The sequence below is a fragment of the Staurois parvus genome, unplaced genomic scaffold (assembly GCF_062004578.1).
Source record: "Staurois parvus isolate SC_StPar_1 unplaced genomic scaffold, SC_StPar_1.0 ptg000186l, whole genome shotgun sequence".
NCBI lineage: Eukaryota > Metazoa > Chordata > Amphibia > Anura > Ranidae > Staurois > Staurois parvus.
Genome location: NW_028317982.1, coordinates 9,012,824 through 9,034,166, shown reverse-complemented (window position 1 = coordinate 9,034,166; position 21,343 = coordinate 9,012,824). Strand labels below are relative to the sequence as shown.

Genomic DNA, 21,343 nt, shown 5'->3' with positions numbered 1-21,343 from the left:
AAACCCCAAATCCACAATCTCAGAAAATTAGAATATTACATGCAATCAATAAAACAAGGATTGTACATAGAACAATATCGGACCTCTGAAAAGTATAAGCAACTGCTGAGGTGTTATGGAAGATCAGGATGCTTCAATAGCGGCCTTCAGCTCTACTGCATTGTTCAGTCTCATGTCTCTCATCTTTCTCTTGGCAATGCCCCATAGATTCTCTATGGGGTTCAGGTCAGGCGAGTTTGCTGGCCAATCAAGCACAGTAATCCCACGGTCATTGAACCAGGTTTTGGTGCTTTTGGCAGTGTGGGCAGGTGCCAAGTCCTGCTGGAAAATTAAGTCAGCATCCTCATAAAGCTCGTCTGTGGAAGGAAGCATGAAGTGCTCCAAAATCTCCTGGTAGACGGCTGTGTTGACCCTGGACTTAATGAAGCACAGTGGACCAACACCAGCAGATGACATGGCTCCCCAAATCAACACAGACTGTGGAAACTTCACACTGGACTTCAAGCATCTTGCAGTGTGTGCCTCTCCATTCTTCCTCCATACCTGGGTCCTTGGTTTCTAAATGAGATGCAAAAGTTGCTCTCATCAGAAAAGAGGATTTTGGACCACCGAGCAACAGACCAGGTCTGTTTTTCTTTAGCCCAGATAAGATGCTTCTGACGTTGTTTGTTGTTCAGGAGCGGCTTGACGAGGAATACGACATTTGAAGCCCATGTTCAGGATCCGTCTGTGTGTGGTGGCTCTTGATGCACTGACTCCAGCCTCAGTCCACTCCTTGTGAAAGTCTACAACACTTTTGAATGGCCTTTTCCTGACAATCCTCTCCAGGCTGCGGTCATCCCTGCTGCTTGTGCACCTTTTTTCTTCCACACTTTTTCCTTCCACATAACTTTCTATTAATGTGCTTTGATACAGCACTTTGGGAACATCCAACTTCTTTTGCAATTACCTTTTGAGGCTTTTCCACCTTATGGAGGGTGTCAATGATGGTTTTCTGCACAACTGTCAGGTCAGCAGTCTTTCCCATGATTGTGATTCCTACAGAACAAGACTGACAGACCATTTAAAGGCTCAGGAGCCCTTTGTAGGTGTTATGGCTTAATTAGCCTACTTAGAGTGGGACACTTTGAGCCTAGAATATTGCACCTTTTATGTCAGGCTCCGCCCAACGGGATCTCTAGTGGTCCACGGCACGGGGTTTCCCAGGACGCGGAGTCTAAGTCCCAGTCTGCCTTTTCACCAGGGCCCCTGATGGTGGGGATGGACTTGGTGCAAGACTGAAACCAGGTCGCATCCCTGGGCACCCCCGGCGGCGGCAGAGGGGTCCCGCTGAGGGTATGTGCCCGGGTTGAGCCTGCTGTGAAGGGGATGACAGATCCCGATCCGAGCAGGATGGATGGGATGACAGATCCCGATCCGAGCGGGATGGATGGGATGACAGATCCCGATCCGAGCGGGATGGATGGGCAACTATCAGGAGTAGGCGAGGTCAGACTAGCCGGGTCGGTATTGTGCGGGCAACGTGGTACAGGGGGAGTAAGCGGAGAATGGTCGGGGTCACAAGCCAGGTTCAGCAGGTAGCGGGCAGCGCGGTACAGAGGGTCAGGCAGAAGGATGGTCAGGGATGAGCCGGGGTCAGAGCAGGAGAAGGTCAGCATAAACAGAACAGGCAGAGTTTGGCAACAAGGAAGCGTACTTACAGGAACAGGAACGAGACCTTGCGGCAACTTGGAGATGCACAGGGCAGCTTTAAATAGAGCGCCCTGCTCTCCCATTGGTGCGGCCGCGATCGCTACTGCGCATGCGCGGCCGCCGCGATCGCCGAGGATTCTGCGCTCGCCGGCTGGGACGGATCGGCGGTCTGCGCATGCGCGCGCCGCCGAGGACCCGGGATCCCTGACATTGCCCCCCCCTACGGGCAACCTCCGGATGCCCAACCGACCCCTACTCAACGGCTGGTTCCGAAAAAATTCCCGCACAAGCCTTGGGGCGTGCACATTTTGGGCCGGCTCCCATGAATTTTCCTCCGCCCCATATCCTTTCCATTTAACCAGAAACTGAGTTTGGCCTCCCCTCTTCCTGCAATCTAAGATAGCTTCAACTTCAAATTCCTCCTCCCCATCCACGTCTACTGCCTCCGGTGGCTTAGACCTTTGATCCGGGAAGGGGTCTGGAGTTGCCGGTTTCAACAGGGACACATGGAAGACCGGATGAACCTTCATAGATTCGGGCAGTGCCAGCTCGTATGCCACCTCGTTGATCTTACGTTTGACCCGGAAAGGCCCCAAGAACTTGGGAGCCAATTTCTTCGAAGGGCAGGACATTTTTAAATTTGCGGTGGACAACCAAACCTGGTCCTCTGGCCGCAAACTCAATTCCCCTCTTCTCTTCCTATCAAACGCCCTCTTATTGTCATCCTGGGCCTTTGCCATTGCTTCCTGCAATACCTTGCTATTGGTTGACAGAAAGGTCAACATATCCTGCGTGGCTGGGACTGCGACCTCTGGGATTAGATCTGGCAGGAATACAGGGTGGAACCCATAGTTTGCGAAAAACGGGGACTGTCTAGTAGCAGAGTGACTTGCATTATTATATGCGAATTCCGCAAGCGGCAGGAGAGTAACCCAGTCATCTTGGAGGAAGGTGGTATAGCACCTGAGGTACTGCTCTAGGGTCTGGTTTGTACGCTCCGTCTGGCCATTGGTCTATGGGTGATAAGCTGAAGAGAACGATAACTTAATTCCCAGGGTTTCACATAGAGCTTTCCAGAACCTGTACGTAAACTGAACCCCTCTGTCAGATACAATGTCCCTGGGAATTCCGTGGAGTCTTACTACTTCCTTAATAAACACACGTGCTGTCTCAAGGGCCGTAGGTGTGTCCTTTAAAGGTACAAAATGGGCCATCTTGGACAGGCGGTCTACAATCACGAAGATTGCTGTGTGGTCCTGAGAAGGTGGAAGTTCCACGATAAAGTCAATGGAAATCATGGTCCATGGCCTGTCGGGAATGGGTAATGGGCGCAAGAGACCCCAAGCTTTATTCCTAGTGGGTTTGTTTCTCTGACACACGGGACAGGTCTTAATGTAGGTTTCGCACTCCCTGGCCATATTAGGCCACCAGAAAGTACGCTGCAGCAGCTCCAAGGTCTTACGTACCCCAAAGTGCCCGGCCAGCGGGTGATCGTGGCAGTATCCTAATACCAATGTACGGGCCTCCTCAGGGACCACAATCTGATCCTCCTTCCAAAAAAGTCCTTCCCTATTTAGTAAGGGAACACCAGGTGGACCTTGCATTCCTACGGACGCGGTCTGCAGTTGAGAATGGAGCTCCGATTGGAGAACTAAGAAATTTCCTGGGGACAGGATAGTGTCTGGCTTGGGGTTCTCTTCGGGATCCCCAAACATGCGGGAGAGCGCATCTGGTTTTGTGTTCTTAGACCCTGGCCTATAGGTTATATGGAAAAAGAACCGTGAAAAGAACAGCGCCCACCTGGCTTGACGTGGCCTCAGACGTTTAGCTGTCCTCAGATATTCTAGGTTCTTATGATCCGTAAAAATCAATATTGGGTGTACCGCCCCTTCTAACAAGTATCTCCATTCCTCTAGTGCCACCTTAATCGCCAAGAGCTCCCGATCCCCGATATCATAATTTCCTTTCCGCAGGAGTTAGTTTCCTGGAGAAGAAAGCCACTGGGTGCATGAGTTCTTTGATGCCCTTCCTCTGGGACAGGATCGCCCCGACCGCATTCTCGGATGCGTCCACCTCCAAGATATATGGCAAGGACGAATCAGGGTGGCTCAGAATAGGAGCCGCCATAAACAATTCCTTCAAGGCTTCGAAAGCCCTCTGTGTCTCAGGTGTCCATTGGAAGCGAACCCCCTGCCTGGTCAGCTGGGTGATAGGGGACACTAGGCCCGAAAAGTTCTTAATGAACTTTCTGTAGAAGTTCGCGAAGCCGATGAAGCGTTGGACCGCTTTCTTATCGGTGGGGGCTGGCCAATCTAAAATGGCTGAAACCTTTTGAGGATCCATGGCTATTCCCGTGGGAGAGATGGTTAGACCCAGAAATGAAATGCTACTCTGTTCAAAGCAGCACTTGTCTGCCTTGGCATATAAGCTGTGTTGGCGGAGCCGTTCTAACACGCGCCTCACGTGACCTCTATGGTCCTCCAAGGTTGGGGAAAAGACAAGGATATCGTCCAGGTATACAATGACGAAGATATCTAGGTAGTCCCTGAACACATCGTTTATGAAATGTTGGAAGGTGGCAGGGGCGTTGCATAGGCCAAAGGGCATAACCAAGTATTCAAAGTGTCCGAATCTGGTACGGAATGCTGTCTTCCACTCGTCCCCCTCTCTGATACGAACTAAATTATAGGCACCTCTCAAGTCTAGTTTAGTGAAGACAGATGCTGACTTCAGCCTCTGAAACAGCTCGGGGACGAGTGGTAGCGGGTAACGGTTTTTTACTGTGACCTTATTCAAGTCCCGGTAATCTACGCAGGGCCGGAGGGACTTGTCTTTTTTCTCCACAAAGAAAATGCCCGCCCCGGCTGGTGACGTGGAGGGTCTAATAAACCCCTTATGGAGGTTTTCATCTATATACTCTTTTAGTACCCCTAACTCCCGCTCGGATAAGGGGAATATCCGCCCAAATGGGATTTCCGACCCCGGGAGGAGATCAATTGGGCAGTCATAAGCTCGGTGCGGAGGGAGAGTGTCCGCCCCCCGCTTGCTAAACACATCCAGAAAATTATGGTAAACTGACGGAATGACTTGCGCCAGCTCTGCATCTGTCTCTAGACACAACAAGGTCGGTGGAATCGGGGAGATCTTAGGGAGGCAATGCTGCTGGCAGTATGGGGAGAGGAACTGCATAGAACCCGCCTTCCAGTCCACCTGGGGATTATGGGCTCGTAACCACGGGAGCCCCAAAATAATTGGAAATAGTGGGGATGCTATGGCGTCCAACCGAAGGAGTTCTTCATGATGGGTCGATATGGTAGTACGGATAGGTGGGGTCTCGTGGTCCACCACCCCTGACTTAATACGTGATCCATCTGCTAGAAAAATATTCAATCCCACCTCCTTGGTTTGTAGGGGAATTTGTTGCTGAACTGCAAAGTCTAAATCTATGAAGCAACTACACGCCCCAGAATCCACAATAGCCGTGGTCACCACTGTTCTCCCCGGCAGCTGAAGTGACACAGGTACCGCTAGATAACTAGTATTGCCCACACTGTTAGAAGTGACTGTAGAGAAAACAGCGGAACACTTACCCCTCTTGGCTGGACAGGTACGTACCACATGGCCTGCTCCCCCACAGTAGAGGCAGAGATGGTTGGCAAGACGCCTCTGGCGTTCCTCAGGCGTAAGTGTCGGTCGGATCCTTCCCGATGGCCCGGTCTCGGGTGAATCCATGGCAACCTGATTCTGGCCTGCCGGCTGTAACTGGGTTGAGGCCTGAGGGGGTGTTCCAGTTGATCCTTGTCCTTGGTTGCATCTTTCCTGCCTGTGCTCCCGTAACCGGCGGTCAATTCGAATAGTCAAAGCTATCAAGGCCTCCAAAGTGCTAGGTATGTCTATTCGGGCCAATTCATCCTTCAGGGATTCAGCTAACCCTACGCGGAACTGGTGGTGCAGAGCCGCCTCGTTCCATTGGCAGTCACTATGCCAACGCCTGAATTCGGCGGCATAGTCCTCCACTGTCCGGTGACCCTGCCTGAGTGTATATAGGGCCCTCTCGGCCGTTGCGGTGCGCAGCGGGTCGTCATACAAGAGGGCCATAGCCTCAAAAAATACCGTCACTGACTGCAAAAGTGGGTCTCGCTTCTCTCGGAGATGGTGGGCCCAGTCTTGGGGTCCCCCCTGTAGTAGGGAAATAATGAACCCTACCCTCACCGATTCGGAGGAAAAGGTCTGAGGCTGGAGGTCAAAGTATAGCTGACAGGAGTTACGAAAGGCCCTGAATCTACTTCGGTCTCCGGAAAAACGTTCCGGTGTGGGGACACGGGGTTCTGGTGCGGGTAACAACCCCGGAGTCTTCCTAATGGGTTCCCCAGACCCCCTGGTAGGGGTAGCTAAGGTCTGCATGTGTCTGTCCAATACCGTATAACCTTCCTGTAGGCCCCTACAGTGTAAGGGTCTCCATCTGTTGGCAGATGTCGTCCAGAGGGGAAGTTCCCCTTCCAGGCTCAGTCATGGCCGCAAGGTACTGTCAGGCTCCGCCCAACGGGATCTCTAGTGGTCCACGGCACGGGGTTTCCCAGGACGCGGAGTCTAAGTCCCAGTCTGCCTTTTCACCAGGGCCCCTGATGGTGGGGATGGACTTGGTGCAAGACTGAAACCAGGTCGCGTCCCTGGGCACCCCCGGCGGCGGCAGAGGGGTCCCGCTGAGGGTATGTGCCCGGGTTGAGCCTGCTGTGAAGGGGATGACAGATCCCGATCCGAGCAGGATGGATGGGATGACAGATCCCGATCCGAGCGGGATGGATTGGATGACAGATCCCGATCCGAGCGGGATGGATGGGCAACTATCAGGAGTAGGCGAGGTCAGACTAGCCGGGTCGGTATTGTGCGGGCAGCGTGGTACAGGGGGAGTAAGCGGAGAATGGTCGGGGTCACAAGCCAGGTTCAGCAGGTAGCGGGCAGCGCGGTACAGAGGGTCAGGCAGAAGGATGGTCAGGGACGAGCCGGGGTCAGAGCAGGAGAAGGTCAGCATAAACAGAACAGGCAGAGTTTGGCAACAAGGAAGCGTACTTACAGGAACAGGAACGAGACCTTGCGGCAACTTGGAGATGCACAGGGCAGCTTTAAATAGAGCGCCCTGCTCTCCCATTGGTGCGGCCGTGATCGCTACTGCGCATGCGCGGCCGCCGCGATCGCCGAGGATTCTGCGCTCGCCGGCTGGGACGGATCGGCGGTCTGCGCATGCGCGCGCCGCCGAGGACCCGGGATCCCTGATATTTTAACAATATTCTAATTTTCTGAGATTGTTGATTTTGGGTTTTCATGAGCTGTAAGTAAATCACGGCTTGAACTATCTTGCTTTGTATGTAATGAGTCTATCTCATATATTAGTTTAACCTTTTAAGTTGCATTACTGAAATAAATGAACTTTGATATTCTAATTTTTCGAGTTTCACCTGTATATAGCGATCAGTTATAACATTACCACCACTGTCAGGTAAAGTGAATAACACTGATTATCTCATTACAATGGCACCACAAAGTGGGTGGGATTCATAAGGCAGCAAGTGAACGTCTCCCTGAAGTTGATGTGTTGAAAGCAAAAAATATGAGCCAATGTAAGAATTTGAGCAACTTTGACAAGGGCCAAATTGTAATTGCTAAATAGTAAAATGTAGCATAAATAGTGAGCGCTCCTTAAAATAGCTGCTAAAACACCAAAAATGTACCAAGATAAACCTTCAAATAAATCAGTAAAATGTAGGTGCAGCGCTTATTAAATATATAATAAATAAATATCCAATAAAAGGCAAGTAATGTATAAATTAGTCTGATAATATAAATAAATCAGTTCAAGTGAACTAGTTAAAGTGCGCACTCACCGGAAGCGCACAGGTAATGCGCATGTAAAATAATAGCCACCAAGGTAACTCTCAGTAGGCGGGATAGGTAGGTGAACTTCCATCTATGGAATGATCATCAAGTCTTGGGAAATGATAGGAATCTGCTGGATCCAGAGGTCTCCTTAAGGATGGATTAGGTGCTCAGCCTGAGTACAGGGCTCCTTTCCTCTGGTTGTAGAAAATCATTGGGTGTGACCTGCAAGCTTAATAGCTCCTCTCCTGATTTCAAGCTCCTCTGTTGGTCACTGCTCATTGATAGAGAAATAACTCTGCCAATTCATCTCCTCTGCCAGATTCCGAGCAGCCCGAAGGCTCCGGGGGCTGTCTGTGTCCCTGTTAGGGAGAGTCACCCTCTCTATTTATCCTGTTTACTATCATCGAAAGTGAAAGTAAAAAAACCTAAATTTTGGTTTGTCCCCGGGAAAGTAATAGAGGGGACATTTTCCAATGATGATACTAGATTTGGTGACCTGTTGGTCCCCAATGAATTCCCTTAATTTGCAGGGATTTTCTTTCACTTCCTGTTTTGGATATGGGACTGATAGTGAAAGGAAATATCCCCAATGGGACACAGATGGGAAAAAATAAACTGACAAGGTTTATAACCCTCCCCTATCCTTTACAAAATGAAGAAAACATTTTTGCCTAAAGTTATACTTAAAAAAAAAAAACTGCTGGAGCTAGCAATTGAGTAGAGTACTTCATGCCCAGATCTGTCAACAAAAATTCCTGGTTTGATCAATTTCAGAGCTAGGGTCTGGGTCTTCATCACCTGCTGATCTGCATCTAGCCCAACAATATCTATTGGGAAGTTCCCATGATGTGCAGATCATTGTGTCCTAAAAGTGGCTCTAACCAGATCTGTCAGCTGGCAGGTTGGTGGAAGAGCAACATGATGGTGTTCCTTAAAGCTTTGTACTCATGTATTACCATGTAATGCTATTAGTATTAATAATTAATACACATTTAATTGTCTTTTTAAAGGTTATTTATGCTTTGAATCTCAAAGTTGATGAATATGAAGCGAACATTCTAACTCTAAAGGAAAGTCACCAAAATGAAATAGAACAAATATCCAATGAAAAAAAAGAAAAGGTTCTCCAGTATGAGAGCATGGTGGGGGAGGAGAAGAACTTGAGACTACAGATCCAGAACCTGGAGGAGACCTTGGAGAAGAACAACATGGTGAAGGAACAAACTCTAGCAGACCTCTCAATGTACAAGAAGCAGACAGAAGAGAGGGAACTGAAGACCCAGTGTGAGCAGGCAGAAAGGATTGCAGCTCTATCCAGGGAAATGCTGTCTATGAAAACTGATTATGAAACCCGTCTACAAGAGATGACTGAGGAGGCCGATTCTCTGAGAAGGGAACGAACACTAGGTGAGAAAGAAAAATCCATAGAAAAACTTAATGAAAAGCTTAACAAGGAGATCCAAGCTCTGAACAAGGAAGTGGAGAGTCTTAAGAGCCAGAACCACAAGCTGACAGAGGAGTACACAATGAAGACGAACAAGCTTCACAGCAATTACATTAAAGAAAAGGAGAACTTAAGAAAGGCTTTGCAGCAGTCTGTTACTGAAATGATAAAACAGCTACAGCAGAAAGAGCAAGATCAGAGGAAGGCTAGCCAGGTCAAAGAGGCAGCAACTCAGCTGGAAGTCAAACAGTTAAAAGGGGACATTAAAGCAAAGGAACTTGAAATTCTTGAAGCCAAAGAATTTTCTCTCAGGATGCAGGAAAGGACTCAGGTGAGCATTTAACCGAATTCTTCTCTGACACATGTATTACAATTAAGGACATTTTAACAACGCAACAATTTTCAATTTTATGCCATTGTACATGTCTTGTTGTAGCCATTCCATCCTTAAAGCGGAGCTCCACCTAAAAGGGGAAGCTCCGCTTGTTTGCACCCTCCCCCCCCCCTCCACTGCCACATTTGACACTTTTTGGGGGGGAGTGGGTACCTGGTTTTGACATGTACAAAAAATGCCCACTGCCCCAGTCTATAACTGGCCTTCACAGCAAGGAGCACATGGAAGGGCAACGCATGTCAAACAATAAAACAGAAAAGGTCCCAGCTCAACTTGCCAGCCAGCTTGCAAACAAACTGAATTAACCTGTCTAACAGTATGCGTTAAAAACAGGGGTTTAGTTAGCACACATTGCAGATACATGCGTAAGCTACAGAGCCTCGTCACAGCACCCCAGTATTCTGTAGTTCCTAACTCTACAAATTTTAAGAGCCCCCATAGTAGAGGCACATGTATTTAATGGATAGACCAAGGGCAGGTGAACCTGAGGGAGCTCACCCCTCCCTAAAGGTATAGGATCGCACTGGACACCCAGCATGTAGCACAATGACAGCTAAGGTGTTCAGTGCACCCCCTCGATCAACAATTTAACAGTAAAAAAAATGGCCACTGCCCCAGTCTATAATTTGCCTTCACAGCAAGGAGCACATGGAAGGGCGAGTTTGCCACGGCGAACTGATCTGGAAGTTCGTCCCCCTTCCTTCCCCCAGCATTCTTCTGGGACACTTCACAGGTCCCAGAAGGCTACGGGACCAATCACAAGGCGCAGCGCGACTTGTGCATGCGTAGTAGGAAACCAGCAGTTAAGCTGCAAGGCTTCACTTCTGCTTTCCCTTACTTGCAATACTGGCACTGGGAACCCAAAAGGCTAGGTGATCACGGCGCTGGACCCATGGACAGGTAGGTGTCTTAATATTAAAAGTCAGCAGCAGTATTTTAATTTTTGGGGGGAGCCTGGAACTCCTCTTTAAGGGAATCTTGAGATTTTAATATTCACAACAGTGGTCCATCCCCATGGCAACAAGCAAACTTTAAAAATTTTCTCCTGGACAAAACTAACACATCAATGTTTTATAGAAGCTTAAAAAAGTGTATCTAACCCCAAAACCAAAAAAGTAATATATTGCAGATTAGTTGTATTTTGTGTGGTTGCTGCATTTGTTTTCTTTCTTCAAGGTTCCTTTGCTTTATCTTCACTAGGTATCTATAAATAACACAGTTCCTGATCCTGGGTGGCTAAATCACTCCTCCACCATATCTATGGAAAGGGCCATGGTTCTTGCCCTAGGCTGCTCTCCTAATATGGACTACAAACATGTCCATATCCCTTCATCTCCACTATGGAGGGCAGGATAATTGGTAGTTTACAGAAGATAGCTAGGAAGGAAGAAATTCTCTGGTGCAGGTCACAGGACGTTACAAGGTCATTGCATTTCTGGAAAGATCAAAATATATTTTCTATAATGTTTTAGCTTGAAGGAATAAGAAAATTAATGCAGCCACTATGTCTAGGGATTGTAACTTGCAACATATTACATTTTTGTTCTTGGGTTTAGTTACCCTTTTAAAACATAAAGCCAGCCATACAAATAAATACAAAGTAGGAATTCATATATGTGCTGATTCTTCAGCATTCTATATAGGTTTAAATTGTAAACCCTCACCTTGCAAAACAACCTATTCAGTTTAAAATACAAATGAAAGGTAGAACATGTGTGCATGGATTTAAAAAACATTTTAATACCTTTTTTATAAGTGAACACATACCATCTGTCCTCAGCTGCATAGGAGCTGGGGGAGAAGAAACAGCTGTAGACTGATCTTCCCAGTGAAAGGCTGTGGGGGGGAGGGCATGTCAGGACAAGTCTGATCATTGGGGGATAGCAGGCTAAGTTCCCAGCACGGCTAGAGAATGGACCACACTGTGTTCTCCTGCTTAGTGTGGTCAGTTTTTAATAGGAAAGCAGAGGGACTGGCAGGAACACCATGGATTTCACACAAAGGAAGCAATACAAAGAGAAGAGGATACTTTTTCATACAAGTACAGCAGCACACATCAGGAATATGAAATGTTGGGATTACATATTATTTAAATCAGAAAGCCAGCCATATAGATAATAACATATTAGGAATTCACATATGTGATTTTTTTTTTACTGTCAAAATATAGATAATTCTGTTTATCCAGTCTTGTTATTGACACACCATCCCCGAACAATATAATCAGATAAATGGCACTACTGACACTTGTGTCAAGTATCAACTTCTTTCCTCCATACTTCTCACTGAAAAGTCAATGAGGTCCTCAGTGTCTCATACGGCTCAATTTACAAAGCTGTAGCATGGAGGATAAGGGTCTTTATTTTAGTCACTGTGATTTAGTGACTGTAATTTTTAAATCTCATTAGATTCAAGTGAAAATAACTGTCCATTAAACGAAAAATAAGTTTGCTTATGTGGGTGTTTTAACTTTGTCTATATAAGAATGGCAACCACTCCAATATATAACTAGCTTCTGATGCAAAGTGCACATGGAAGGGCATTGCACAATACAAAACAAAAGATTTCCTAGTACATTTACCAGCTAATCTGCAAATAAAATAAAATGGCACTGTCTAACAATTTACGTAAAAAAAAAGACGTTTTAGTTGCACACATTTGCAAATATACATTACATTGCCAAAAGTATTGGGACACCCCTCCAAATCATTGGATTCAGGTGTTCCAATCACCTCCATGGCCACAGGTATATAAAATCAAGCCCCTAGGCATGCAGACTGCTTCTACAAACATTTGTGAAAGAATGGGTCGCTCTCAGGAGCTCAGTGAATTCAAGCGTGGTACCATGATAGGCTGCAAGCTGTGCAATAAGTCCATCCGTAAAATTTCCTTGCTACTAAATATTCCACAGTCAACTGTTAGTGGTATTATAACAAAGTGGAAGCAAATGGGAACAACAGCAACTCAGCCACGAAGTGGTAGGCCACGTAAAATGACAGAGCAGGGCCAGCGCATGCTGAAGCGCACAGTGCGCAGAAGTTGTCAATGCATAGTCTATAGCTAAAGACCTCCAAACTTCGTGTGGCCTTCAGATTAGCACAACAACAGTGCGTAGACAGCTTCATGGAATGGGTTTCCATGGCTGAGCTGTTGCATCCAAGCCTTACATCACCAAGTGCAATGCAAAGCATCAGATGCAGCACAAAGCTGCAGATAAAGCACACCGCCACTGGACTCTAGAGCAGTGGAGACGTGTTCTCTGGAGTGATGAATCACGCTTCTTTGTCTGGCAATCCAATGGACATGTCTGGGTTTGGCGGTTGCCAAGAGAACGGTACTCGCCTGACTACTTTGTGCCAAGTGTAAAGTTTGGTGGAGGGGGGATTATGGTGTGGGGTTGTTTTTCAGGTGTTGGGCTTGGCCCCTTAGTTCCAGTGAAGGGAACCCTTAAGGCGTCAGCATACCAAGACATTTTGAACAATTTCATGCTCCCAACTTTGTGGGAACAGTTTGGGGATGACCCCTTCCTCTCCCAACATGACTGCACACCAGTGCACAAAGCAAGGTCCATAAAGACATGGAGGAGCCAGTTTGTAGTGGAGGAACTTGACTGGCCTGCACAGAGTCCTGACCTCAACCCCATAGAACACCTTTGGGATGAATTAGAGCGGAGACTGCGAGCCAGGCCTTCTCGTCCGACATCAGTGGCTGACCTTACAAATACGCTTCTGGAAGAATGGTCAAACATTCCCAAGGACACACTCCTAAACTTTGTGGACAGCCTTCCCAGAAACGTGAAGCTATTATAGCTACAAAGAGTGGGCCAACTCAATATTGAACCCCCACGGAATAAGACTGGAATGCCATTAAAGTTCATGTTTGAGTAAAGGCAGGCGTCCCAATACTTTTGGCAATACAGTTTATGTGGAAGCCGCACTAGCTTTTAACTTTGTCAACTGAGCCTGGTGTATGAGAACACAATGAGGTTACAGTGCTGGCATTCCCACTCTCACCGTGCTTTCTGTTGTGCAGTGGATTATGAAAAAATAGAATAAAGATATATTTCATATAACTAAACTAGCAGTAGTTAAAGTCCACCTTTTTGGTAAAAAAAAAATAAATGCTCATATTTTTGCAGAAAAAAAAAAATTCTGCAGGATCTTGCAAAGAGTTGCACCTGTGACATACCTCACAACATTTTGAGATAGGAAAGAGGGACACCTATTAGCGAATGTATGAAGGCATAGGACACATCCCCTGTCACACCCCCTTAAAGGAGAATTATAAAAAAAAAAAATTTGTTTTTTTTTACAACTACTATTCCTTTATACTGGCTTTTGAAGTTTACAAATGCTACCATTTAGTACCCGGATGAAAAGTTTATCACTGTGAAACACTTTTTGAAAGATAAATAGTGCATTTTATATACAACTATATAGTTCAGACCAACATGAGAGACAAATGAGGAGAAAAGAGGGACTTTGTTCCAAATCAGGGACAATCCCTCGAAATCAGGGACAGTTGGGACATATGCTATGATCAGTGGATTGCAGATACAATGTCAGGCTCCTGCAGACAAGTACTACAGCTTTCAGCCTGCTTCTCTGTACAGGCTGTCAGTTTGAAAGCTGCACTGCCCTCACGGTTCATTGAGACTGCCATGGTGGCAAACAGATTCCTGTGAACGAATGACCTGGCTGTGTGGGAGGAGCCCTGCACACCTGCACTGTTGTTAAAATGTGACAGCGGGTGTGGGGATAGGAACCCCGCCCACTGTCACAGCGGGTAGGATCGGGGGGATGAGGAGGACATGTGCTGTTGGATGTTACATGTTAAAACCTAAATATGAGTGTAATGCATAACATGTTCCAGAAGGTGAACTTTTCCTTTGAATATTTTTACAGATTATATTAAAAAACATGTATGCACATCATAGTCTGTGTAAATAAGTATAATAAAAATAATTTTGTTATCCTTGAGTCTAAAATCCTGATTAATATTCTTGGTAATAGGTAAAATACTACGAGAATGGAAGTTGTCTTTTGTTGACACAACTGTCCATACATGACCAGCTGTAGCTGTGCTAAAACTTCAAAATGCAACAAAAAGATTACTACCCCTTGCATGGGCTGTATGACCTTTAGTATCATTACACTTGGTGCAGAGTTTTTACCATACGGGTATGGAGTGATAAAAACTGTTGGCTTAGACTTTTGGACATCTCATTGTCTATATATTATCATATGACTCTTGTTAAATGTGTGCACCTCTGGCTGTAATCAGTACTTTATTTACTGCATTGGTACTCATACAGTATACTAAATGAAATGTAGAGGAAAAGTGTGCAGGAGTTGTTGAGATGAGTCAGAAGACTCACTACAGCTCAGGAAACATGAGACCATATATCCAGCCTTTTTGATGGCCTGCACATTAACAGAGTAAATGTAGACAGCATGCTTCCTGCAGTAACACATTCTAGCATTCACTTTTACTAAAATAAAAGCTCGACAGGTCATTGCTTAGACCAAGGGGCTCATTATTTAGATATAATTTGGGAGAGCATTATGTATAGTTTTGCTCCTATCTTTTATGTTACTTTGCTGTAAAGCAAGGAAGCAGAAACCCCTGTAGTGTATTAACTCCTTCACGCCTAAGGGTAAAACAAATCTTAATACCTAAGCACAATTTTGTGTTAGTAAAACCGTACATATCATCACAACTACTTTGTACATCCAGGTGAATTATACCTTGTTTTTTTTTTCAAGACAAATTGGGCTTTCATTTGGGGGTAAATGGTAATAGAAATCTCCGGATTTTTTTTTATTATCAAAGGAAAACTGGCCCAAAATAGTAAAAAAACCCACTTTTTTTTTAAATTTAGCTGTGTGTTTCTTGTTAATACCATAACCTACCACCAAAGAACAACCCAAAATAAATTTTCTGGCTCTTGACGATCGCAGCGATAACATATATGTGTATGTTATTTGTTGTTTGTACCCATAGTACAGCCCAGAAACAATAGTGCGCATTTTGTTTTTTGTTTACCTAAAACACGCTGACACTAATACCAATTAAAAAAAAATAAAAAATCCTGACCTTTGACCCTGACCTTTTTGACCTTTGACCCTGACCTTGACCCAAACACTTACCCTGGCACTGAACTAGATCAAACCTTGATCTAGGTATTTTTTATTTTATTTTTAATATTTCTTTATTTATCTTCTTTTTTTTTTCAACAAACATTTTTTTTCCCTCTATGCCAGGAGTTGGAGAGATACAATGTATCTCTCTCCTCCACTCATAGAGAGAGAAAAAAACAAGGGGGTCGGGCTGTACAGTGACTGATCAGTATGATAGCCAATCAGATAGCCAATCAGATCAATCATGTGATCCGGAATTGGGAGTCTCGGGTCCCGATCATTCTAACGGGACCCGTGGCTCTCAGTGACACCCCTTTTTTGTGCTGGGGCACGCAGTGTGGCACGCTCCCAGCACAAAGACAGGTACGCAAATATGTGGCCCCACGGAAAAAAGCCCAGTTCTGTGAGGCCGCTTATTTGTGTTACGTCGGTGTCAAGGGGTTAATGTTTTTTTTACTAAAGAAGAATGCTGTACATACAAACTACTTACAATTGTAGGAAAACGATATAAGACACTAAAAGATTACTTAGCTTGGGTTATCGTTCAAGATATCTGTAACAAAGGGGGCTCCAGGTTATTTAAGCGATCACAGGAAACTGGGTTCAGTTATAGTCTAGATTTGGTGTCATAGCCAGGTGAAGTCCCTTCTTTGGTTTTATGAAATCCCCTTTGGCACAGACCTTCCTTGGTGTTATGGAGCCCCCTTTCCTTCTCAATTCTTCTTTGTGTTATGGAGCTGTTTTCCTTCTACCCAGGTCTTTTCTGTGCTATTGAGCCCTCTTCCTTCTACCCAGGTCTTTTCTGTTCTATTGAGCCCTCTTCCTTCTACCCAGGTCTTTTCTGTGCTATTGAGCCCTCTTCCTTCTACCCAGGTCTTTTCTGTTCTATTGAGCCCTCTTCCTTCTACCCAGCTCTTTTCAGTGTTCAGTACATGGCTGTGTTTTCTCATTTCTTGCCAACATCACTTCCTTTTTAACTAGCTTTTATGAACCAGTTAAACAAGTTAATTAGCATTTGAATAGAGGAAACAAGGATTCTGAATTCTAGATCTTAGCTAAAATGCTAGATTCCATATACTTATGCTACAGTATAAAAACATCACAAAAATATCCATGGCAACCTATGTATAAATATGGCCTCCACTACCACCAGAAAGGATATTTCTCCAACACCCCAACAGAGCCACCTATATATAGTTTATAAAAACTTTCACAGAGCTAAAGTAACCCTTTATTTAAATAAGCTGGTACATCAAAACATTCCCCATGTTGTTTAAAATCCTAACAAACACTGCCATAGGATCAAGAATATTACATTGTACTAACTGGTTTATTGATTCAACAATACAGGAATTGCTGTGCAATGACTCTTTTCCAGGAGCTGGAACTAGAGTTAAGTCAGAGGGACCAAGAGCTGATAGAATGCAGAAACCTACAGTCCCAGGCGGAAGAGGAGCTTGCTGTGGCGAAACAGAGACTATTACAACAAGAAAATGAGATCCAGAGCCAGATAGGTAGTCCTTGTAAATCCTCTACTGAGCAGCAGTCTGCATGCATTAGTTGTTGTGTACTGCAAGGTAAAGCAATAATACCATTCTGTGTTTTGACAGAACAGATGAAGACCGTGTCAAGCGCACACAAAGCTGCTCTGGGCGAACTAGCTGAATTAAAAAGTCAATTAGATCAACTTCAGCAGAAGCCATCTCGTAAGACAAGTGCAAGTAAGAGAGACAGTGGGGAAGCTGTCAGTTCAAAGCAGGTATAATAGTAGCAAACAATGCTGAAAAAAAAAATGCTTTACATGGAAATCCCACAATGCACTGCAGATATTTATTGCTTTCTATTATCAGCCCACACCAAGAATGCTTATCAGTTAATAGGAACACGATAGAGTTACAACTTGCTTGTATCGTGTTCACTTTGTGATTACTTCAAACAGCTTAATGGCGTTGTTGTAATTCTGGTTTCTATACTTTGTTCAATGACCAATGAGATAAAGATGTCCCAGCAGGGCAGTTTATGATAATGTGCGCTTCATCTGACAATTTTTGTAATTTTAATTGTTTTTAAGTGTCTGTATCGCATTTTATTTTATTTGCTGTTGTTAAATGTGACAAATAATTTCAAAAACGTGATACTTTTCTTAGGAATGAGAAAGACAAAGGGGGTTATTTACTAAAACTGGAGAGTGAAAAATCTGGTGCAACTCTACATAAGAACCAATCAGCTTCCAGTCTTTTTTCTTGCCAAAGCTTAAATGAACAAGCTGAAGTTAGAAGCTGATTGGCTACCATGTACAGCTGCACCAGATTCTGAGCGCTCTAGTTTTAATACATCTTCCCCTAAATATTCTGACACAGTTCCCCACACACGGTTAATCTGTAAAGTCTACGGGCTTGGGAAAATCCATATGTAAATGGATAGATAACTGGCTAAAAGATGGTATTCAGAGAGTAGTGCCTAATGATTTATACTCTGAATGGTCTAGGGTCATCAGTGGTGTACCCCAAGGTTCAGTGTTGGGACCCTTACTTTTTAATATATTTATAAACGATATAGGGTCTGGGATTATAAATCCCATTTCAGTCTTTGCAGATGACATCAAGCTATGCAGTGGAATAACGTCCTTACAGGATGTCTCCAACTTACAAGCCAACCTCAATGCACTGTTTAATTGGGCAACTATGTGGAAAATGAGGTTTAATGTTGATAAATGTAAGGTGATGCACTTGGGGGCTAAGAATATGCATGCATCATACATAGTAGGGGGAGTACAACTGGGGGAATCAATGGTGGAGAAGGATCTGGGGGTTCTGGTAGATCACAAGCTTAATAATGGCATGCAATGCCAAGCTGCTGTCTATAACGCAACCAAAATCCTCTCTTGTATTAATAGAGGTATATACTCCAGAGAGAGATATATCATATTACCCCGGTACACATCATTAGTAAGACCTCATCTGGAATATCTCTCTCTAGGTTGGTCTTAAGCGCCTGATTTGGGACTAGCCCAATGCTTGATGGTAAGAATGGCACCAATATTCATTCCTGGGAATCATGCGATCTGGCTGATAGTAACCAATAGGATGATGACCACCGTGGATATAAATGACAGTGTAGTTTCAAAAGAACCTTTTTAAACTTTCTCCTCTCCTCCCAGGCAGTAAACCAAGTTTCAGCATGTGAACAGAAACAAAAGCAAACATCCCATAGTGTAAAACCATAAAAAACTTTAATGATGGGGAGAAATTATAAGAATAAAACTCACAAGCAAAGTGCCCATAACCTGGCACTCAGTGTCTTCAGCCTTGCTGCCTGTGAATAGGAACCAAGATGGCCACCGTGTCCCAGCATGCGTACCACAGGGCGGAAACGACATCAGCAGAAGTTGCGTCTTCAAACCTCGACTGGTTTCGATCAATGCATCGTCATCAGGAAGTGCCACTGAATTTTTCTAGGAAAAAAAATACTGAGTGTTACAAGAAAAGTGTCAGAAAAGACCTGGTCTTCAAGTGGATATTCAGATAGTGTTTTCTTTTGCCTCTCTGTCCCATTTTTTTTTCTTTTTCTTTGCTGTCCTAAAACTGCAGCATGCTGCACATTTGAACCTGTTCATTCTTTTTTAGTATAGTTCATTTCTTCTCTGCAGTGTACTGAGCTAATTTTCTGATAAAGGCTGACTGTAAAATTACATATGTATACTTTCCTGGATTTCATTTGTATTTTTTCTTTCTAGGCATTCAGAGAACACTCAGTTCCAAGACAAGAACATGGGAAACAGCACAAAGATGAAGTCAGTAAAACAAAACGCCAGAGAGAGGCAGAGGCCAAGCATCTTAAGGAGCAGTTAGCAAAGAGCCGAGAAGACTTAGCTAAGATCCACGCTGCAGAGATGAAATCTGTGCAAATTGCCATGGAGGCAGAAAAAAGACAGTTGCAAAAAGTACAGTAGAAACCAGGAAAAAAAAAAACACTATTGTACAAAGATGATAACTTAAAGTGGCCACTTTGGTGGTAATTGGTGCAACAGTCACAGCGCTCTGTCAGCTAGAAGCATTCTTCCCTCTTCAGTTAGGACACTGGGTTTGATTTACTAAAGGAGTGAGGTATGTTCACTTTGCAAAGTGAATTTTTACTTAGCTAAGTGCAAATACCCAACCATATTAACTGCTTCCCGACTGCCCTATAGCAGAAATACTACTACTGGGTGCCATGGGTGCGCAAAATCACGTATATATATGTGATTTTGCATTTACGGGCAGGGGCTGCGGCTGTCAATCACCGGGTCATGGCCACTGATTACCCACCGGTGCCCGGTGATTACCAAGCACCTCCGATGGGGAGGAGGACTGTTTTGTTCACTAACAGTTCTCCTCTCTGTCAGCTCGGGCACACTGCTTTGGATGGCTGTGCACAGCACAGCCATCTAAAGCAGTGTGATTACAGTGAAGCACACTGACACCGCCCCCTAGTAAAACACTCCCTGCACACAGTTAACCCTTTGGTCGCCCCTCATGTTACCCCTTCCTGCCCAGTGCCAATAGTACAGTGTCAGTGCTTTTTTTTTTTTAGCAGTGATCACTGTATTGGTGTCACTGGGGATGTCGGTGACACCAAATCAGTTCCCCCCAATGTCAGAATGTCCGCCACAGTCCCGCTATAAGTCGCTGATCACCGCCATTACTAGTAAAAAAAAAAACAATTCCAGTATCTATACCGCCATTTGTAAACGCTATAACTTTCATGTAAACCAATTAATTTCACATATTTGGATTTTTTTTAGCAAAGAATTGTAGCAGAATAAATTTTGGCCTAAATTTATGATGAAATTTGATTTGAAATTTTTTTTTTACTGGACATGTTTAATAGCTAAAAGTCAAAAATACAGTTTTTTTTCTCAAAATTGTCAGTCTTTTTTTTATAGCGCAGAAATTAAAAAATGCACAGGCAATCAAATACCACCACAAGAAAGCTAAATTCGTGGGAAAAAGGGGATGTAAATTTCACTTAGGTGCAGCATTGCATGACCGCGCCATTGTCAGCTAAAATAACGCAGTGCTGTAACGCAAAAAATTGCCTGGTCAGGAGGGCAATTGGTTAAGGTACAAATTAAAAAAAACAAAAACATTTTCCTTATACATTATTGGGTGATCGAACTCAGCACAGATTCATCTTATTCACTAAGCTGAGCCAAAAGTCACTAAACAAAGTGAACTTGATCTACTCCTTTATTAGTTCAACCCCAAAGTGCTTTTCAGAAAGCTAGGGCCAATTTCTCTATCCTGCAGTGAGTTTTGTTTCACAACATTTTTATTGGGTTTTACATGTGCAGAAGCATAAATGGTACACAATTCATTACACTGACAATTAAAGAAGGACAATGAAAAATATAGCAAGGGAGGTATCACCATAGATTTCCATAAAAACAAAATAGAAAGGAAAGTTTCACCATTGATTTCCATAAAAAACTAAATAGAAAGGAAAGTTTCACCATTGATTTCCATAAAAAACTAAATAGAAAGGAAAGTTTCACCATTGATTTCCATAAAAAACAAAATAGAAAGGAAAGTTTCACCAGTGATTTCCATAAAAAACAAAATAGAAAAGAAAGTTTCACCAGTGATTTCCATAAAAAAACTAAATAGAAAGGAAAGTTTCACCATTGATTTCCATAAAAAACTAAATAGAAAGGAAAGTTTCACCATTGTTTTCCATAAAAAAACTAAACAGAAAGGAAAGTTTCACCATTGTTTTCCATATCAAAAATTACAGACAGTCAATGCCACAGTCAGAGGA

General features: G+C 44.3%; 2 protein-coding genes across 5 annotated transcripts in view; one reads left to right on the top strand and one right to left on the bottom strand.

Annotated features, from left to right (window-relative positions):
• The window catches only part of FAM184B (family with sequence similarity 184 member B), a 163,706-nt gene that overhangs the window by 96,996 nt on the left and 45,367 nt on the right, over positions 1–21,343 (top strand). Inside the window, exons 2-5 of the mRNA XM_089677462.1 lie at positions 8,580–9,344; positions 16,926–17,061; positions 17,158–17,306; positions 19,284–19,490. Of these exons, the coding sequence (XP_089533588.1) occupies positions 8,580–9,344; positions 16,926–17,061; positions 17,158–17,306; positions 19,284–19,490 (1,257 nt within the window). The remainder of the gene's footprint in view (positions 1–8,579; positions 9,345–16,925; positions 17,062–17,157; positions 17,307–19,283; positions 19,491–21,343) is intronic.
• NCAPG (non-SMC condensin I complex subunit G) overlaps positions 1–21,343 on the bottom strand; it is a 254,082-nt gene that overhangs the window by 201,896 nt on the left and 30,843 nt on the right. For all 4 annotated transcript variants that reach the window (XM_089677458.1, XM_089677459.1, XM_089677461.1 and 1 more), the window contains one exon: positions 18,816–19,001. The gene's annotated coding sequence lies outside the window, so the exon portion shown is untranslated. The remainder of the gene's footprint in view (positions 1–18,815; positions 19,002–21,343) is intronic.